This window comes from Ochotona princeps, chromosome 21 (genome assembly GCF_030435755.1).
Source record: "Ochotona princeps isolate mOchPri1 chromosome 21, mOchPri1.hap1, whole genome shotgun sequence".
Lineage (NCBI taxonomy): Eukaryota > Metazoa > Chordata > Mammalia > Lagomorpha > Ochotonidae > Ochotona > Ochotona princeps.
The window spans coordinates 24,933,237-24,953,624 of record NC_080852.1 but is presented as its reverse complement, the minus strand read 5'-3'; the positions used below and the strand labels follow the sequence as shown (position 1 = coordinate 24,953,624).

The following is a 20,388-nucleotide window of genomic DNA, read 5'->3' as shown; positions in this document are numbered from 1 at the left end:
GCAGGGAGCTGGATGGAAAGCGGGGCTGCCGGGATTAGAACCGGCGCCCATATGATATATGGGCATGTTCAAGGCGAGGACTTTCAACCACTACGCTATTGCACCAGGCCTGTTTTTTTTTTTTTTGTTTTTTGTTTTTTTAATTAAACTGCTCTGAACTAATTTTAGACTTGGAAAAAAGTTGCAAAAAATAGGATCAAGAATTTTCATAGATCCTTCTCCCAGTGTGAAGATCTTACATAACAATAAGACAATGATCAGGCCAGAAGTGAACACTGGATAACACTGTCAGTGTAAGGCAGACGGCCCTGGGGCTCCGCAGCACACCCAACAGCTCGAGATATCATGGCCTCAGAAGCACACCTAGGATTTCACGCTGTCTGCATGCACCTGTGTGTGTTTCTCTGAATGGCAGAGAGGCAGAGGGACACATAGGAAGATTCACCATTCACTGGTGGTTCACTCCCCAAATACCTGCAATGGTCCGGGGCTGAGCCATAACTGAACTCCATCCAGGTTTCCCACACGGGTGGCAGGAACCTAGCCTCTTGAGTCATCACCCTGCCTTCCAGGATGCAGAGTGACGGTAAGTCAGCATACCAAGGGGCGCCTCAACTCCAATCCAGAATCCCAAGTGGTGTTTTAAATGCTACACCAAATGTCCACCCAGTGCTGCACTGTCAACATTTATCCACCTGTAGTCTGTGTCTGTCCCTCAGTCTTCCCTTGTCTTTTTTGAACTTGAGACTTTGGAAATAACTTGGTTCCCTTGTCAAGTGTCTGATGTTTCACATGACTGGGTTCAGGTGAGAATTATACACCTTTTTTTTTTTTTAATTTGAAAGACAGAGATTTCTCATCTATTAGGTCACTCCACAAATGCCCGTGATGGTAAGGCCTGGGCTAAAGCCAGGAGCTGGGAACCCAATCCAGTTCTCCCCCATGAGTGGCAGGAACCCACTCACCCAGTCCATCACCGCTGTATTCTTGCATTAACAGGAAGCTAGTGCCAGAGCCTGCTGTCAGAACCAGGTGTTCCAATATGCGACACAAGCCTTTCATCAGCTTCTCATCACTGGGCCAAATGCCTGGCCCAGCTTGTGAAATTCTGACACCACCACAAATAGGCACATCACAGGGTTCACGTAGACAGACTTATTTCTAGCATTATTGCCCTTGATCAGCAGTGATGGACCTTTGCCAGGTCCCCTATTCCAAAGCTACCAACTTGTTCTGTGTGCTAACTTCAGGATGCAAAGATTTATTTATTTTTATTGGAAAGACAAATATACAGAGAGGAGGAGAGACAGAGAGGAAGATCTTCTGTCTGATGGTTCACCCCCCAACTGGCCACAACGGCTGGAGCTGAGCCAATCCAAAGCCCAGAGCCAGAAGCCTCCTCCAGGTCTCCCACATGGGTGCAGGGTCCCAAAGCTTTGGGCCGTCCTCAACTGCATTCCCAGGCCACAAGCAGGGAGCTGGATGGGATGCAGGGCTGCCGGGATTAGAACCGGCACCCATATGGGATCCTGGAGCATTCAAGGTGAGGACTTAAACCACTATGCTATCGCGCCAGGCCCTTTTTTTCTTTAAAGATTTATTTGTTTTGATTGCAAAGTCATATATACAGAGAGGAGTAGAGACAGAGGAAGATCTTCCATCTGTTGATTCACTCCCCAAGTGACCCCAATGGTTGGTGCTGTGCCAATCTGAAGCCAAGAACCAGCTTCTTCCACGTCTCCCACGCGGATGCAGGGTCCCAAAGCTTTGGGCTGTCCTCGACTGCTTTCCCAGGCCACAAGCAGGGAGCTGGAAGGAAAGCAGGGCTTCCAGGACTAGAATCGGCGCCTATAAAGGATCCTGGCACCTTCAAAGCAAGGACTTTAGGGCTCTGCTAAGAATCTTTAAAGGAGAATGTGTTGGTTAGGAGGTGTAATAGCAGCCTCCCTTATCAGAGCGCTGGTTCCAGGCCTGGATCCTCTGCTTCTACTCCAGCTTCCTGTTAATACACCTGGGAAGGCAGTGGACGATGGCCCTAGTCCTTGGGCCTATCACCCACATGGGAGACTTGAATGGAGTTCCAGACTCCTAGATTCAGCTTGGCCAACCTCTGGCCACTAGCATTACTTGAGCTGTGAACCAGCAGAGGTAAGATAGCTTTCTGTCTTGCCTTCTCTCTTGCTTTACCCTTCAAATATAAAATACAGAAAAAAATTAAAAGGAGTGTGTTGCTGCCACTAGGAACCCCATGCGTGAGCCGTGCTTGCCGATGCTGCAGCTGCCCCACAGATGAGGAGCCGACATCTCGGGGAGATGCTGCTCAGTGACAAAGAGGAACAGTAGCAGTTTATTTATAGATCCACTTGAAGACAGCTCATTGTAACTACTGGAGTTGAATTTTTAAAACCTTGGGGAACAAAGGCTGGCTATTTTAAACCCTCCTTGCACTTAGTTCAATGGAGAGTGCTGGAGCCACCGACCACACCCCGGGCAGTACTCCCGAGCTCGGTAATTCATATTTTGTGCAGCATCACAGGACACCAGCAAAGTCTGCCAAGGCAGATCACCAGCACTGGCTCTGCCCAGCCTGCAGAGGCAACGAGCTCAGACCCCCCGCAGTCTTTGCCAGTGGCCCAAGGCTTCCAGAGAGGAATCCTGGCAGGCTGCAAGCGCTCCCCACACTAATCCCCCAGCCCTGAGTCTCACGGGCTCCCCTTTCCTGGAAGATGATGTTGCAGACAGCTGCTGTGAATCAAGGTCATATCATCCCCCACCCTGGCCTCAAAGATGGCCAGCGCCCCCAAGTGGATGGCTGTCCAGGACAGCGGGCAGTAGCTGGCCCCCCAGCCCAACACATCCCCAGCCAGCAAAACAGGAACTCCTGACCCAGGCCCACTGCAGCTCCAGGCCCGGGTCCTCAACCCCTCTGATGTTCAACAGCCACGGTAAGGGGTGGGGGAATTTCTGACTTTTTTCAACACTCCTCACATCCTTATTTAAACAAAAAAGCACTAAGCAAAACTCTGGACAGAAGGCAGAAAAAGGTAAATACAGACTGGGAATTTGATATGAACGAATTATTAATTTTGTAGGGTGTGATAAGACTGCCATTATATAACTGAGAAAAGTTCTTATTTAGGCTAAAATGATGTATCTAGAATTAAAAACACTCCTAACTTCTAAAAATGTAGGGGGTTAGGCAGATGAAATAAGATTGGCAAAATGTTGAAGTGAGATGAGGGGCACACAGGGACTTATTACATTATCCTACTTTTTGTGCCAGCTTGAAAATTTCCACAATACAAAGGTTTTTATTTTGTTTTAAGAACAAGACAAAACAAAAACAAAAAACCCCAGCTGCCTGGTGACTGGAGTGAGCTCTGTAGCCGAGGCCAGGCAGGGGACCCCGGCAGGAAGCTGAGCCAGAAAATCATCGCCATGCTGGTGTCGGACGACTTGCACGACGGCAGACAGTCATCTCCGTCTAGGTCCACCCAGGGTTCAGAGCAGCCTTTGGAGTGGTCAAAGAGAGAGCTGCTGATGGCATCAGGAGTCTTCAGAGAACTCTACAGCAATGTCCAGACCTTCAAAGAAACTAATTGTAAGATAATCTCCATGGAAACCAGCTATTCTGATTTTTTTCCCCATGGTAACCAATAAGAACATAAACACAGGCATTACCCAACACCCTTGCACCACATGGGCAATGCTGCTATCCAATCTGGAAAATATAAACTAGAAAGGCTTTTTTCCACTTAAAATGGAAAAGAAGTTCTGAAACTTCCAGTCCAGACACGCAGATTCTGCCACCCTCTGTTGCCTGGTCACCACCCCTAACAGTCCATGCCAGCTGCCACCAAGCCAACAAACGAAGCCAAAAAGTGGTTTCCTTCACTCAGTCTCGAACCTTCTGGAATGTCAAGAGAAAAGAGTCAGAGCCCTTCACGCTCAACCATGCTGCTCACAGGCAACAAGACATGTGTCCCCCCCCATGCTGACTTTCAGAGCACTCCAGGCACCAGGCACATACAGGACACAGGGGCATAGCAGGCCCCTGCTCCCAGGGAGACAAGTGAAGCCTGCAAGTAATTGGCAATGGGAGACAGGGGAATGTTCCAGGAAGGAACAGGAGGGACTCAGTCAGTTGGCTAGCTTTCAGGAAGGCTGCATGGAGGAAGTGCCACTTGGAAAGAGACTAAAGGCATGAACATAACTCCACTGGGAACCAGGGAAAGTAACCCCAAACAGCAGATTAAAAAATTGAGTATGCTTCTGCATGTGACTCAAGTCTTGTATTTTCAGGTTTCTGAGTTTTTATAAAATGTAATAAAACTAAGAGGGAAATTAAAAAGCAAAGAGCCTCACATGTGGAGGCCTACCCTTCTGTTGTGCACCACACCACTGGTGTGAGGCTCTTCCTGTGGCCCTGGATGCCCCCGTGTGTAGAAAATGACCTATCAGCACAGCCTGATGGGCTACAGGGGGATTGCCCAGGAAACCAGAAGGGCGGTATCCCAGCAACGGCCCCTGTGCTGATTGACAGGTGCCCCCGAATGTGCAGTAGGTTCTCTGGAGGAGGGGAGTTGGCCCAGGTAACAGACAGCAAGAGAGACACCAGAAAACCTGGACTCAAAAACCAACCATCAGATGAATGGCAGTAGCAAAACACTATGTATGGCAAGGGCTCAGATGGGATGGCAGGCCCAGCAAAAGCTCGTGGTAGGGTTGTGGTGAGCTCCATCTTTCTTCCTACACACACAGACCCTCAGCTAGGGGTAGAACCACATGCTGCCTGCCCAGTTCTAAACAGAGCTTGGCAGTGCCTTTGTGTTTAAAGGGTCCATGGGGCACTGTGACATGTGTCTTTTAACACTGGACAGAGAGCAGAACTAAGGCCATTCCCTCCTCCACCTCCTCTGGAAAGCAGCAGACTACAGAGGGCTAGGACATGAATTCCCCAACCATATCTCTCAGGCTGTGGACCACCAGAGTTGAGACCCCTTTTCTTCCCTGATGCCAGTCACAACAAGCCAGAGTGTTTCTGCATGGGCCAGTGGTTCCCAAACCAGACCCCTGGGAAGTTGTCAGAAATGCAAACTCCACACTGAGTCAAACAAATTGGATTCAGGGTGGGAGGGTGCCACACAACCAGGTTTGAGAACCAGGCAAGGGTCACAGCTGTTCTCTGTAGCTGCTATCTCCCGACAAGGTCCTGCAAAAGTCACCCTAGACTGTCCCCTGGGAGCTGTAACACCGAGTAAGTCCCCAAAAACACATGATAACAAAGTCTCCACCATTCCCAAGTCACCTCACAAAGCCTCGGTCCTGTGAAGTCTCACAACCACCAAGCCTGGCAGGACGTGCCCCAAGGAGAGGTTTTGCTCTCCTGTTTCTCACCATACTCTCGCTCCTATGGCAGCTAGTCAGCCAGAACCCCTCCCGACTTCTTGGTCCCTGCGGACACCCTGATGAAAGGACAGCGGCCACTAACTGTGCCGGCAGCGCGGGCTCCACACAGCCAGCCGTGGAAGTTTCGTGGCCACCTGGCATGTATCGACTCATTGGCAGCAGGCAGAAAGCCAGGAATTTCCCCCTCCTCAACCGACTTTAAGTGTTGAAAACATTGGCAAAGGAAGGTACTCCTCTCCAACACACAGAGATCTGAGCATCACACCTGCTCCAAGCCCCTGCAAAGCCCCTGCTGCTAGGGAGCACCTGGAATCCACTGAAAGCCAACACCATGCCAGACACTGTTTCCAGTGGAGACCTGAGTCCTCCATGTTCTCCAGCAGGGAAGCAAATCAGCCATGTCAGAAGGCTTGTGTTGCTCCAAATTCACATGCCAAAATAGTGATGTGCAAGGTAGCAGGACAAGGAGGTGGGGCCTTCAGGAAGTCACTGCCCTCATGACTGAAATCAGTGTCACTGTAGAAGAGGCCCCGAGATGGAGCCAACTGTTCAGCACGCAGGCACGCAGCGAGATAGAGCAATCCACGCACCAGAAAGCAGGCCGCGGTCAGTGAGTCTCTGGTACCTTGTTTGGACACCTCTGCCTGGAGACCCTGAGAAACACTTGTAGTTTATCAGCTGCCTGTCTACAGCACTGCATCACAGTAGCCCAGACGGACTACAAAGCAGGGGATGTAGGGCCCTTCTCCTGCCCACTTCCAAGCCTCCACCTAGCCAAGGCGCCTGACGTGAAAACCTGGATCTCCAGCAACCACTGCTGGCACGCAGGACCCAGAGGTCCATGGCAGAGGGCAAGATCGAGTGCCATGAATATCCAGGCCAGGAGCTGGAGCTCCAAGACACCCTAAATGCACACCGAGGCAGTGCACTGGGAGTGCCAGGCCTCATCCTCAGGAAAGAGGAGCCAGAAAGGAGAAGCAGCCTCCTTACGTGGCGCAGGCACCAGTGTGCGGCCCTCTTCCAGGTAGCAGTTCTATGCCGGTGGCTCTGGGGGTCCGGCCAGGGCTGGGGGCCAGAACAAAGCACAAAGCAGGTCTGTTTCTACCCCAGGCCAAAGGTATGCTTTTCTGCTGCATCTGTCATCAGGAAATACAACTAATGCCTGCAAAGGGCCGAGAACTTCACTGGTCCTTTAACGTCAACCCACAGACACGTCAACACACAAAGCCACAGCTGAGACAGAACCTTCCTCGCCCTGTTCACTGTCCCTCACCATAGCAGGTTTGGGACACACAATCACCAGGAACAATTTAAAAATAGCTACAGCTGGGTGAGCCCTGGCTCTTGGCCAGGCATGGTGCCCAGTGCTGCTTGGTATGTACCATCCAGGAGCTCTCACGAGGAGGGCCCACATCTTCCCATCTGGGAGCAGAGGCCGCCGGGTCTCATGGAGAGCTGGTGTCTCCCACAAGGCTCAAGCAGTGTTCCATCATGGGCTGGCCACAAGCCAGACAGCTGTGCTCCTGACCACAGGTGAGTGGCTGGCTCTCCTTGAAGCGAGCTCTTGAGGGATGAAAGGAGACAAGTCCTCACCCTACAACTCAAGGTTAATGTCTGAACAGGAGGGCAGTCAGCTTGAGGACTCAGGAAGTGGTTGAATTTTTTTTCTGGTTTCACTGAAATATCTCAAACTCCGCATTCCGCCCCTCCCACTGCACGACTTCCCTTCCCAATTGCATAAAAGGCTCTCAAACACTCGGAGGGAGGGGGGCAATCAGAGGAAATCCAATTAAATGTATCTTTGCTATTTGGTAGTGGCTTAAAAAATGCTACCGAGGCTAAGGCAGAAACCTGTCCTCAGAGAGCTGGCGCTTGGGCACTTGACAAACCCAAGGCCAGCTAAGACACCCTGTGCAGGACGGAGCCGTGCAGGTGGGATGACAAGGCCAGGCTGTGGCAGGGAACACTGCAGAACACAAGTGCCTGAAGCCACATCACAGGCACCTGTTGCAGACAACTCCCAGGGCCACTATGTACTCCCAAAGGACCCCACCCACTTTCCTCCAGCCTGTCACAGGTCATGGGCAGCATGGAGCTCTCTGCTCACCCTCAGCTCAGGGCATGGCCCAAAATTCTCCATCCTCTGCAACCTTCCAAACAGAGAAAGTCCCCCCATCATAAGCCTTGAACTCCCTCCTCACGCATAGCTCAGCCAAGAATAAAGGAAAAATGGAACCCATTATTCTCTTTCTGAATGGCTGGGAAATGGCTTTTGCTTTTCAACATGAAATGTGCCTAAAAATAAGCTGTGAATTTCAACCAGAGGTTGAAAATAGCTCTGCAGTGAACAGCGCTCTGTGCAGAGTGGGCTCAAGGACAGCCTCCGTGCCGGGATCCGGGCACTGGAATGCATGGCCACAGGAGGGATGTGAGCAAGACATTTTCCAGGCGGAGGGACTGGCCCAGTTCACAGGCTGCCCCTGCCTGGCTCTGCGGGCGGTGAGCTCAGCAAAGGCTGTTTGCTGGGTCTGCCCCCTTGGATTTTCAGCTGCCATGCCAGAAAGAGCCATGTGGTTGGGAATCCAATACCCACAACACTTGGCTGATGGGTTTCCTAACACACCCAATGCCCAGAGCACTTCAGGCAGCTTTGGAGCCAGTGGCCCAGCATGGAGACAGCGCTCAAGGAGGGCGGGAGGGGAAGATTCCTGAGAAGTCATGCCACACTGCTTGGCTACCAAACCCCTCTCCAGATCTCATCTCAGAGCCAGGAAGACCTGCGGGGCAGGAAGGGAAGGAGTACATACCTAAGTGAGGAAAATTAAATGGCCAAAGGCAAAAGGCCTTTTCTATCACTATTTACAATCATCTCTAGAAGACTCAGTATCTGACACACCAAACATTCCTACAAAGCAAGCTTCCATTAGAAACCTAGGCCGAGAAATCTGGGCCACAGCTGCTGCTGCTCAGAGCCCAGTCCAACCAACTGGAGTCCACACACACACAGGTGGCTTTGAATGGCCAGTCCTCTGCTCCTGTCCAGCCCCTCTCAGTGCTCAGCAGTCCCTGCTGGCCACATCCATTTCTCCCACTATGAGGCCAGCTTCCCATGGCAGAGATTCGCAGCTAAGGCAATGTGCACACACCCACATACACCCCTATCCCACATCATCTGTCAAGGTCTGAAGGCACTGGGCGTCGTCACGGCTGGGAGGGGGCAGCAGACTACCAGCTTCTGGTGGGTAGGAGTCAGGGATGCTTCTAAACGCACCCCCCCCCCCCGAAGTGCACAGGTCAGCCCCCAGCAACAAAGAACAAGCCAATCCAAAGGATTCACACTACCCAAGTTGAGTAACCCTGAGCTAATGGAAGCACACGGTGTGGAACGAGGTGGAGGAGCTGCAGTGCTCCTGGCTCTCAGGGGAGCTGAGATACCCTGGCCAGCCACAGAAACTCCACGCCAGAGAAGTCTTTAGCAGGAAGGGCGGGCGCAGACACGTCAGCTCCCTTTCCTGTTTCAGGAGCAAACCTAACCACTGAACAGGGTTACAAACATGAGACTGCCTCGGCCTGGGCAGGTGACAGAGTTCAGGGAGCGGGTGGTGACAGCTGCATGCCCATGTGCAGGCACTCACTGCCCCGGTACTGTATACCTACAAATGACTCACATGGCCAATTTTATGTTACGTAGACTTGACCACAGTCTATCAAACCCACAAAGAGTATGGCATTCCCCTCAGCCTGGGAGTCCTGAGGAGAGAGGAGCTCTGCCAGTGGACACTGCATGGAGTGCATGTGTTGGTGAGGACGTGGGCCAGCAAAGGACCCATGCATCCTCTTGGAGTCCCAAAGGAGCCACAACAAATAAGGAAGGAGCCCCAATCTCCACTAAGAGCAATTAACAAGTCGCTCACCCACATTATATTGGGACCTCATGGCTGTCTATGAGGTCCTCAGAACCCATGATGAAGTCAGAGGATTGGGCAGAGAGGGTGATTTGCCGGAGCCACACAGCCAGGGCTCAGAGCCGTTTCTCTAATCCCGAGCTCACAACCTCTCCCTTGTTTGAGCCCCACATGGCAACAGCTCTGACATGGTTCTGAAGGTAATGTAGGGACAAGGGGCTGCCCTACATCCTTCTGAGTGGTTTGCCTGGCCACGCTTCATCCCGCCCTGCTGACGACCCTATCCCATGTGCCTCTGTCTGAGCGTCAGGAGTCCTACAGCTTGAGGAACAAGGTGAAGTTTGTGCAGGCTTGAGCAATATTCACCCCCAGGCTCATAGATCCAAATCATTCTCAACAGGCAGAGGACAATGCCCCCTGCTCACCCGGGGCCTCCTGCAGTTTCTAGGTGGGTTGGCTCTGGTCATAGGGGTCAGTCAAATCTCTAACCCAAAGTGCCTCATCTGAGATTGGGCCAGTGAGTTTACTCAGCTGTTCTGTCAAGAAACAAACACAGGGTAAGGAGTTCAGAGTCTGAGCTGGGTCCAGAGAGGTCCTCAACTCTGCAGCTTGGAAATGTCTTTCTGGGCCTGGTGCAATGATTCTGTAGCTAAAGCCTTGCATTGCACACCTAGGATCACCTAGGATCCCATATGGGCACCAGTTTGCATTTTGGCTAGTCTACTTTCCATCCAGCTTTCTGCTTCTGGCCTTGGAAAGCAGTAGAGGATGGACCAAAGCCTTGGACCCTGCACCCATGTGGGAGACCCTGAAGAAACTCCTGGCTTTGGACTGGCTCAATTCTAGTTCTTGCAGCCACTTAGGGAGTGAACCACTGGACAAAAGATCTTTCCCTGTCTTTCCTTCTCTCACTGTAAATCTGCCTTTCCAATAAAAATAAACCTTAAAAAAATAAAAAAACACAGAAATGCCTTTCTAGATAGAAGATGAACTAGCAGCAAGCACACCACTGTGTAACTTGGCCACCTTTGACAAACCCAAGTGCAGAGAACAGTCCCCCAGACGTGAGGCAGGCCAAGAGGGCTGCCCTAGAAAGCAAAACAGAAAGCTGGAGTCGGAATTGTGGCAAGGGGTGTGAATTCACCACACCCACTATCAGAGTATCAGTTCAAGTCCTGGCTATTCTGTTTCTGATCCAGCTCCCTGTTGATATACCCGGCAATATGACAGAGGATGGCCCCTGTGCTCATGTGAGAGACCAGGATGGAATTCCTGGCTCCTGGTATCAGCCTGGCCCAAACTTAGCTGTTGCAGGCATTCAAGAAATGAACCAATGGTTGGAAAACTACTCTCATGAGGATGGAGTTGTAGCCCTAGCCACTGCAGCTCTCTGGGGAGTGACCAGCAACTGGAAGATTCCCTCTCTTCCTTTTCTCTCTGTCTCCCTCCTCCTTCCCTCTCTGCCAGTCTGTCTTTCAAGTAAATAAATCATAAAAAAATAAAAAAATAAAAATTACCACTCTCTTTGCCCTTCAAATAAACACATTAAAAAACAAAACAAAATACTGGGCCCGGCACAGTAGCCTAGTGGCTCAAGTCCTCGCCTTGAACACGCCAGGATCCTATATGGGCGCCAGGTCTAATCCGGAGCTCCACTTCCCATCCAGCTCCCTGCTTGTGGCCTGGGAAAGCAGTTGAGGATGGCCCAAAGCCCTGGGACCCTGCACCCATGTGGGAGACCCAGAATAAGCTCCAGGCTCTTGGCTTTGGATCAGCTCAGCTCTGGCCGTTGCAGTTATTCAAGAGTGAATCAACGGATGGAAGATCTTCCTCTGTCTCTCCTCCTCTCTGTATACCTGACTTTTCAATAAAAATAAACAAATCTTTAAAAAAAAAAACACTTAAAAAATGCAAATATATTTTTAAAAGCCAAAAGAGAAGCAAGAAACCCCAGGTTGACCTACTCCTAGAGGCCCACCATACCCAGAACAGAGGCTGTGAGAGCGTTTGGGGAAGGGCACGTCCGTGTGCCACAGCCACAGAAAGCCCTACCCCGGGCGCAGGAGACTTCCTGCTCCTGTTCTCAGCCCAGCCTTGACTTGCTGGGGGCCTTGGGCGAGCTGCTTCCTGTTGTCCAGGCCAGCTGCCGCCTGTGGGGGAGGGAGGCACAGCCTGTACAGGAGCTGAGGATCCTGGGGCTGTCACAAGCCTCGCTGAACTATTTATTTCAGTCAAAGCTGCAAAACCCTTATAGAATGAGACCATTATCAGTTATCAAGTTTTCCCCCAAATATCTATCAAAAACATTAAATATTTTTAATTCAGGAACACCAAAAGCCTTTTTACCAACAGATACTAAAAAAGTTTCTTGGGTAAGGAACTTCCTCTCTATGGTTAAAAAAACAACAAAAAAAGAGGATCAGGCCCTCAGTGGGCCAGGCTGTGTCTTCAGGTCCTACACTCTGTTAGAACCTGACACTTAAGGCCTGCACCCAGGCTCACCATGGGAGAGGTCCTGCTTCCCAAGGCCTCCATGTGCCAGAAAACATGGCTGCTGAGCATTTGCAAAGCTGGGCACCTGGCAGTCACTCCAACAGCCTCTCCGGGTCTCGAGTGTTCCCTCAAGATTAGAAAGTGAGCACCTCGAGCAAGCCAAGGGCATATCTGGTAGATGACGGGTTCTGACCTCTAGGACCCCAGTGTCTCCATAACCACTGCAGAGTCCCAGAAGCTCAGGACTCACCTTTCCAGTCACTTACCAGAGTCCTGGCAGAGTTGGCCAGCGTGGCTAGGGGCTTCTGCACTTTGATGGCTTCTCCATAGGCAGCAACGTCAAAGTTACTCTTCCAAACCATCACCTGTCAAGATGAGCACTCAAGATGAGGGGCAGAAAAGCCCTTGCCAGTCCCTTCCTTGAGAAAATGGACCCAGAGGCCACCCTACCAGGCCACTGAAGAACAGCTCAACAAACACTAAGGGATGTCTCAGTGCCACCCTGTGGCCTGCCCCATCTCCCTGGGGATGGGGCTTCATTGTGCAGAGCTGCCAGGCACAGGTGTCCTCAGGGTTAGTAGTTACTTCACCCAGGGTCTGTCCCATTCACTTGTTTATCAGCTACCCACCTCCCCGCTGGCAGACACTCCTGAGCATGGAGGCCAGGATGTGACCCTGGGACAAGGCATGAATACACAGATTCCAGGCCAGACCAGAAGGTTAAGATCCTGGCTCTGCCCTCCTTGTGTGGCCCCAGGCAAGGACCTCAAGCCCTACACCTCAATCCTCTCATCTAGTTTCCACACTACTGGGCTGCTGCTAGTCACACCAGAGATTGTTTGGCACACACACTGGCACCCAGGAACCCTCAGCAACATGCCCATTATCCCAAGGCAAAGCTCAGTCAGAACACGCCCCACTGAAGTATCTGCAAAAGCAGAGGAATCAGCCCTACTTGAGAGCAAGAGCACCCCCTGCTGGAGGCTGTCAGCCGTGCTCAGCTGTGTGCTTCAAGGATCTCAAGGCATGGGTGCACAACAGACCAGTGGTGGGTCAGTGGAGGCCAGAGAAAACCACCATGTCCACCCAAAAGGACACAGCCCAGACATCACAGTTGTCGCAGCTGTCCAATGCAGCTGGGAGCTTGGTTCTCCAGGAGGCTCCCCACCATGACCTGAGCAGCATCATGGATGACGGATCCCAACCACAGGGACAGCTAGGCTATCTCACCAGTCACCTAATACATGGTGTTTCGGCCCACACCCACCCTGGTTTACAGGATCCTGTGTAGCTAAAAACCTAACTGCAGAATACACTCCCAGGAGCCAAATGGTCATCATGAACACGAAGAGATGGTGTCAATATCCCCTGTCCCAAGGCCTTCAGGGCAGACTTTCAACAGGCAGCAAGAGAGGGCAGCCAGCGTTGTGGTGCTGCAGGTGAAGCTACTGCCTGCTATCCCATACTGAGACACTGGCCTGAGTCCCAGCTGCTCACTTCCAGTCCAGCTCCCTAATAATGTATCCTAGAAGGTGGCAGAAGATGACCCAATTGCTTGGGTTCCTACTGCCCACGTAAGAGACCAGATGGAGGTCTGGGTTCTGGCTTTGGCCTGGACCAGTTGTGGCAATTAATGACATGAACCAGTGGACAGGAGTGTTTCATCTACTGTCTTATAAATAAAATTTAAAAGCATTTTAAAAAGGCAGGCAGCCAGAAACCAAAAAGGCAAGCAGTAACTGCCCAAGAAGACCCAAGAAACACAGTTTTTCCACCAGGCTGCCTCCAGTCCTGTGGGAATTTATGCTGCCACAGTGCTATTACCATACCACTCCCTGTAGTCCAAGCTGTAATTCAAGCTCCATGCTCAGGGAAGGCTCAAGGTGCCCTGTGCCTTACTCCGCCTTTGTCCACTAGCAAGGAAGAGTGTTCACGTGAGAAACATCTGCTGCCTCTTTTCCAGGCTGTGGTCAGAGAGCCTCAAACCACCCTTTCTGCTTTACTGATGGCAGAGATGTAATGAAAACTCATGTGTCTGGCTGGGGCTGGGGCTGTAGCCAGTACTGTGCACAGAGCACTGCCAGTGGTGCCAATGGTGCCAACTCCCAGCTGTGGTTTCGAGCAGTCAGACTGGCTCTTGCCTAAGGGGCCACTGCATGGCTGTTCTAGAGACTGTCTGCTGCAGACAGACCCCTGTGCTTCCAGTGCTTACCAGGAGACAGGCCACTGCTGAGCAGGTTGGACAGGAACACAGACAGGGTGAAGAGGCAGGACAGCACCTCCTCACAGCAAGCTTTCTACAGCCATGGAGATGCAGCAGTGACACCCGTCCCGAGGACACACGGTGGGTTAGGGGGCAAAAGGCAACAGAAAATGTAGTAAGGGCTTTCAGGCCAAAAGGACAGCTCTCAAAAGTCTGAGGAAAGGCAGGCACTGCAGTGCAGTAGATCAAGCTGCCATGTGGAATGCTTGCATCTCATAGTGAACTGGCAGTTCAAGTCATGGCTATTCCACTTCCAATCCAGTTTCCTGCGGGATGCTCATGTGGGAGACATAGGTAAAGTGCCAGGCTCCAGCCTCATTCAGATCTGGCTGTTGAGGGCATCTGAAGAATGAACTAATGGAAAGAAGATCTTTTTCTGTGGCTCTACTGTCCAAACAAACAAAAATAAATGAACAGTTTTAGGGAAAAAAAAGATAAAAGCAATGAAGTCAGATGAACCCTGGTGCCCTGTCCCACTCTGCATTTGCTGGGATTCAGTTTTCCCATCCACACAATGGGAGCATGAGAGGGTCTGTCCCATTGGACTACGATAAGCATAAAAAGAGGAATGACATTCTTATTGAATTGGGCACATTCGCAGGTTGCATTTAAGATCTAATAATTATTAACTGTTGGTAAAGAATTAGGGAAAGAACTGAAAGACTTCAACCTTTCTATGACACGATAGCCCAGAATCCTTCTCACCCATTCCGGTTTCAGCTGCAGGCGCTTTGAGAGGCTGCCATGCAGTCAACACCTGCCAGAAACCTGTCCTGGGCCTCCTCAGTGGCTAAGATGCACAGTGGATGGCTTGCTCAGATGCACATGGAGGATATGGCAGTCCACTGGGGCCTGCAGAGGACATCTGGTACCATAGCAGAGGAAGGAGGGCAGAACAAATTGGACAACAAATTGTTGACAGCAAATATCTGGGCAAATGGAGACTCTAAGGTGGACTACATCAGCCAATGGACCTTGGAAGGATCTCCTCATCCTTGGATCGGTGAGATCAATAGCAACTCAGAACTATCGAAACTGCTTGAATAGAACCCTTGGAATATGCCCACAAGGGGACCCTGGGATGACATCGAGTGGTCGTTCCCCACCCCCAGGTACTGAGGCAGATGGGAGGCTAGGTGCGGCTTCTCTTTTTACCTCCTCCCTTCCCCCAAATACAAGCAGAAAAAAAAAATTTGAAACAATGTTCTCATCCACTTTTTCCTAACCCTCAATCCTTCCTACCCTAATCAACTATGTAAACATCATATCAAAAATAAAAATTAAAAAACAAAAACAAAAAACCTGCCCTAGGGTGGCAAGGACTCTGGACCTGCGTCCTCATGCCGAGGTCTAGGAGGGCCTTCATGGTCCTTGAAAGCCACCAAGCCAGCTGCTGAGCCACAGCCCGGCCCCAGGATGGTCGCCAGGCTCCCATCTGCATCTGGGCAGTGTCCGTCCCGAATCCCAGGCCACTGGGGACTTACCTGCTCATCAGAACCTCCAGAAGCAAAATACTCCCCAGTTCTTGAAAAGGCAACAGTGGTGACAGGACCCTAGCAGAGGAAACAAAAAAGGACAGACACCAAAAGTTACTCTGGATTCCATGCATGGGAAGAAAGCAGCTCCTGAACGACAGCAGAGGTAGGTAAAGGACCAAGAGCCCAGGCAGCCACAGTCCTCCCCAACCCCAGCAGAGAGGTGCCTGCGGGTGCCAAGTGCCAGCACCACTGCCAAGTCCTCTGTCCTGGAGTGCTACAGCAGGGCCAAGACCAGGCCACAGGAGCGAAGGCAGGCAGATGAGGGACCCTGCCAAGCTGGCATCATTGTCCCTACGTCCCCAGCAAGAAGCTGAAGGTCAAAGCAATGCACTAAGCAGCCCCAGGCCACAGCACCTAAACTGTGCAGCACTGTTGCTGACCAGAGCAGAGAAGTGGGAGTGCCAAGGAAGAGCTCCAGAGACAGGGCACAGGTGGGCCCTCGGGGCAAGGAAGCGGCCAGGGAGGGGTTATGGAAGTGCCTGGGCAGCAGAGCACTGCCGCACATCTCTCTAAGATGCACGTCACTTTTTCAGGCCTCGGGGGAAGATGGGCCTGCTCTGGCTGCCCAAGTGCAGAAGGGGCACAGGAAGCCCAAGCACCTTGAGGGCTGTGAGCATACCCAATCTTGGGAGAATGTGCATGATCTCCTGGTAAACAAACCGGTTTCCTGTCCCACACCTGAGATTCATTCCAGAAAGACGCAGAGCGGGAATCTGCTTTGCCACAGTGACACAACAATCACAGCCACTACCCTCTCCTTGGAACAAGGCTCTTACCACGGTCAGGGCCTGGCCCGTCCCAGCTAAATCAGACCACAAAGCTTTCTCTCCTGCATGAAGAGAGCGTAGCCACTGCTACACAGGCCACCCAGGTCAGGCACACCGGGCAGGCGGGAACATGCGGCTCATGTCCGGTGACTCCACCCCTGGCTCATCCTCTCAAAGTTGCTTGTAAGTGATCTAACTTGCTAACCACTCAGGCTGGCTCTGAGCACTTAACCTACACTGATCCATTTAACCCAAATCTACTTTTCCAAAAGCAGGTGTGGCCCAGCGAGGGAAATGAGCCTGAAGGGACACAAAGACAAAATCTTCAGACTGTGCATGCTTGTCACGTGCCTTCTCCGTGCGCTGGTCGGCTTGCGGGGGAGAACCACAACCCCCAGCACCCCTGGGAGTCCTAACCCACCATTCACAAGCATCATCATTCACTATGGAGAGGAACAAAGCCCAACAGCATCACTGAGTGCGAAGTGCCAGGTGCCAGGCATGAGCTGTGTGGCCCCATTTGCTGAACACTGGCTGCATGTGCAGTGCCGGGGGGCAGGGGAGGGGGTCAGGTGGCCCTCAGATATCCTTCTGAGCAGACAGCCCTCTAAGAAATAACAGGGCTTAAGGGAGGGGTGCAGTTTTAGGTAACTTTTCCTTGATTCCAAAAAATCTGTCATTTTCAATACTAATTATACAATGAGTATAGTAGAAGGTACTGCCACAATTATTTAAAAATAAAGTTATTTTCACTTTGAGGAAAAACTAGAGAATAGAGTAAAGGGAAGGAACCTAACACACTGAGCATCAAAAATGATGGCCAGCTCCATGGTGTAGTAGGCTAAGCTTCCACCTATGGTGCCAGCATGCCACGAGTGCTGACCCGTGTCCCAGCTGCTCCACTTCAGATCCAGCCCCCAGCTTATGAACTGTGAAAGCAGCAGAAGACCCAAGGACCCCCTGCACTCATGCGAAGACCCAAGAGGAGGCTCCTTGCTCCTGGCTTCAGATTGGCTCAGCTCCAGCTGTTATGGTCCTCAGTGGAGTGAACCAGATGATGGAAAATCTCTGTCTCTCCCTTCTGTAACTCTGTCTTTCAAATAAAAATAAAACAAATTTTAAAAACAAAACAAAATGATGGGCCCTTTGCTGCCTGGAGCTGGCTGAGCAATGGCAGGTTTCCAAGGAGGCACGATAACTCAGGAACCAAACCCTCCCTTTTCTGTCATGGCTCGATCAGCACATGCCAAGCTGGGAAGACAACACTGGAGGCAGAACAGCACAGCTGTGGAGGCCAGACTCAGGCCAGAACCAAGGACCAGACAGCAGGTGTTGGCAGCCCTGCAGCTAAGAAGTTCTAGTGCTTGCCTCAGAGACCACGTCTCAGGAAAGCTTGGGATGGAGGGGACCAGCACACCCGTGGCACCTGCAGTCCTGTCAGTGACCAAGAACATAGTTTAAACTCTTGCACCAGGCCCCTCCACATTCCTAGAAAGGGCAGCCTTCTACAGAGGCTCCGTTTGCCTGTCCAGGGCCACCCCAGCAGTCCTGGACACTCAGGGGACAGGAGGGCATAGCCAGACTTGGACTCAGCTGTGGGCCAACACACAGGCTGGCAGACAGTAGGGACTCTGCGGCTGATCCGCTGTGGGGCCTCACAGGCCAGACCAATCAGGCTACTGCTGACTTCACCAGGCCCCACACCCTGCCCACACTGAGGCTCCGACCTTCCAGACTGCTCACCGCTTCTCAAAAACCGTTAGCCACAAGAGGTCTCCTCCTCTGTGTGCCTTCTATACTTCATGCACTGACTCTTAGTTCAGTCATTTTTAATCTTTCTTGGTCTTAAGTTGCTTCATTTAAGCTGGGGGTCTGGGGGCAGAGAGTAGGCTGGTGTTTGGATCACTGATTAAGTTGCAATTTGTGATTCCAGCATCTCATATCAGAGGGCCTGGTTCAAGTCCTGGCTCTTCCAATTCTAATCTAGCTTCCTACAGAGTATATCCCAGGAAGCAGCAAATGGTGGTTCCAGCACATAAGTTTCTGTAACGCATGTGGGAGACACAGAATTTTGGGCTCCTGACTTGGACCTATACCAACCCAAGCTGTTATGGGCATATAGGAACCAATAGATGGAGGATCTTTCTCTCTGCCTTGCAAATGAAGTGAAGACCATTTTTTTAGTTTAGTTAAGCCTACTAATTTGTCTCTAGTGACCACTTCAGATGGATCCCACGAGTTCTAATATGCAATATTTGTACTGTTATAACTTACTTCCAAATGTTTAGTTTCCATGGCAATTTCCTCTTTAGCCTATTAGTCAACGGGAAGCATATTAGAATGTTTTCAAATTTTGGGATCTTGGAAGAGATCTTTTTTAAAAACATAATTTTCATTACTTAATTGTATTTGAGCAACAGAGAAATACATCTCCCCGGGTGGTTCACTTCCTGCAACAGTCAGGGTCCCAATGCAGGCCTCCCAGGTGCTTGGCAGGGACCCCAGTACTTGAGCCATCATCTGCGAAGAGCAGGCCCTTTGGCATGGAGCACGGGCATCCTCCCAAGAGGCACCTTAACGGCTGTGCCCAATGCTCACTCCACGGCCTCTTCCTGGCATCACCAGCAATCGAACAGAACACCTGGTCTAACCTCTGCTGATTGACTCCTCTGATTAGTCTCTCTTGTGCAGGAGGACATGGGTTGGAGGCAGGGATGTTGCCAAGCTGCTTCTTCCCACAGGCCAAGCCTGCCCTGGGCACCTCTGCAGGAACACCTGAGTGTGACTCTGAGAAGTAACTCCTGGCCGGGCCTGCAGTTGCTTGGATGGCAACAGCTCCGACGGTGCCTCCCTGCCTGCAGCCAAGGTTACTGTCCGCCTCCAAAAACCCGGCTGCAGGGACTCATCAAGGCCTGCTCTTACTCTGAGAGGCCAGCCAGTCTTTTAAAGCACATCTTACTCAACCAAACTCTCGCAGGAGTTGCTGCCAGGGGAACTCAAGACTCCTTCTCAACCCTAGAAGAAAACACCTGCTCTCAGCCCTCCACTCTGGGTGGCTGGCAGGGACCACAAGGCCCTTCATTCTGCTGTGGTCCAGGTTTATCAAAACATCCTTCCAAGGGGCTGGTGCTGTAGTGTATCAGCACCTGAAGTGACAGCATCCCAGTGAACACCAGTTCAAGTTCCAGCTGTCCACTTCTGACCCAGCTCCCTATTAAATGGGAAAGCAGCGGAGAATGGTCCCAAGAGCTTAGGTCCCTGGACCCAGGTGGGAGGCCTGGAAGAAGGTCCTGGCTTTGGTCAGGCCCAGCTCCAGCTATTGTAGCATTTGGGAAGTGAATCAGCAGATGGAAGATATTTTTCCATTGTCTTTCTCTCTGATGTTACCATTCAAATACACAAATAAACATAAAAAAAAAAAAAACCTCCATAAAGCACCGCCCAGACAAGGGCCAGCAGAGCACCTGAAGAAACCAGGGAGGCGAGGTACATGTTGGAGAGTACCCACTCCCAAAGTGGCCCACGTGTCAGGCTGCTCTGGCCCACCTCTGTCTCCCTTCCTCCTTCCCTACCTCCAGCCCGGAGCCTGGCGTGCCACAGCACAGAGTAAACACTGCACTCAGGCTGAGCCCCCACCACCGAGTGCAGACCAATGTCTTGTGCGCCTCTGGGTTGGTGGCAAGGGCTGCTCACCTGAGTGTGGGGTCGGCGGGGGCACACACCCATGTGCAGCTCAGTCACTCTACTGAGACACACAGCCTGACTGCACTGCCACAAACAACAGATTTAACTCGCCACCCACGCTCGCCCACCACTCTCCTAAATAACTCTAGGGGATTTCAGCCAAAGGAGCAGAGCTCAAGATTTTGCTGCAGAAACTACAGGAAAAGTAAACCCGTATTCCAAGCACACTGTCCCCACTCTCACCACAAGGAGCTGTGGGGCACAGGGGGCTTAGGACAAGGCTCAGACCATGGCTCCTCTGCAGCCTTACCATCCAGTGGGAACAGAGG

The 20,388-nt window shown here is 51.5% G+C and overlaps 1 protein-coding gene across 2 annotated transcripts in view; it reads right to left on the bottom strand.

Annotated features, from left to right (window-relative positions):
• POC1A (POC1 centriolar protein A) overlaps positions 1-20,388 on the bottom strand; it is a 63,147-nt gene that overhangs the window by 26,113 nt on the left and 16,646 nt on the right. The window contains exons 8-10 of one of the 2 annotated variants that reach the window (XM_058679078.1): positions 15,555-15,623; positions 12,074-12,172; positions 3,417-3,584 (exon numbers count right to left, since the gene is read on the bottom strand). In XM_058679078.1, coding sequence (XP_058535061.1) covers positions 3,567-3,584; positions 12,074-12,172; positions 15,555-15,623 — 186 coding nt within the window. In that variant the 3' untranslated portion in view covers positions 3,417-3,566. Of the gene's footprint in view, positions 1-3,416; positions 3,585-12,073; positions 12,173-15,554; positions 15,624-20,388 lie in introns of those variants that run through there. The other variant, XM_004581519.2, reaches the window with a different exon arrangement.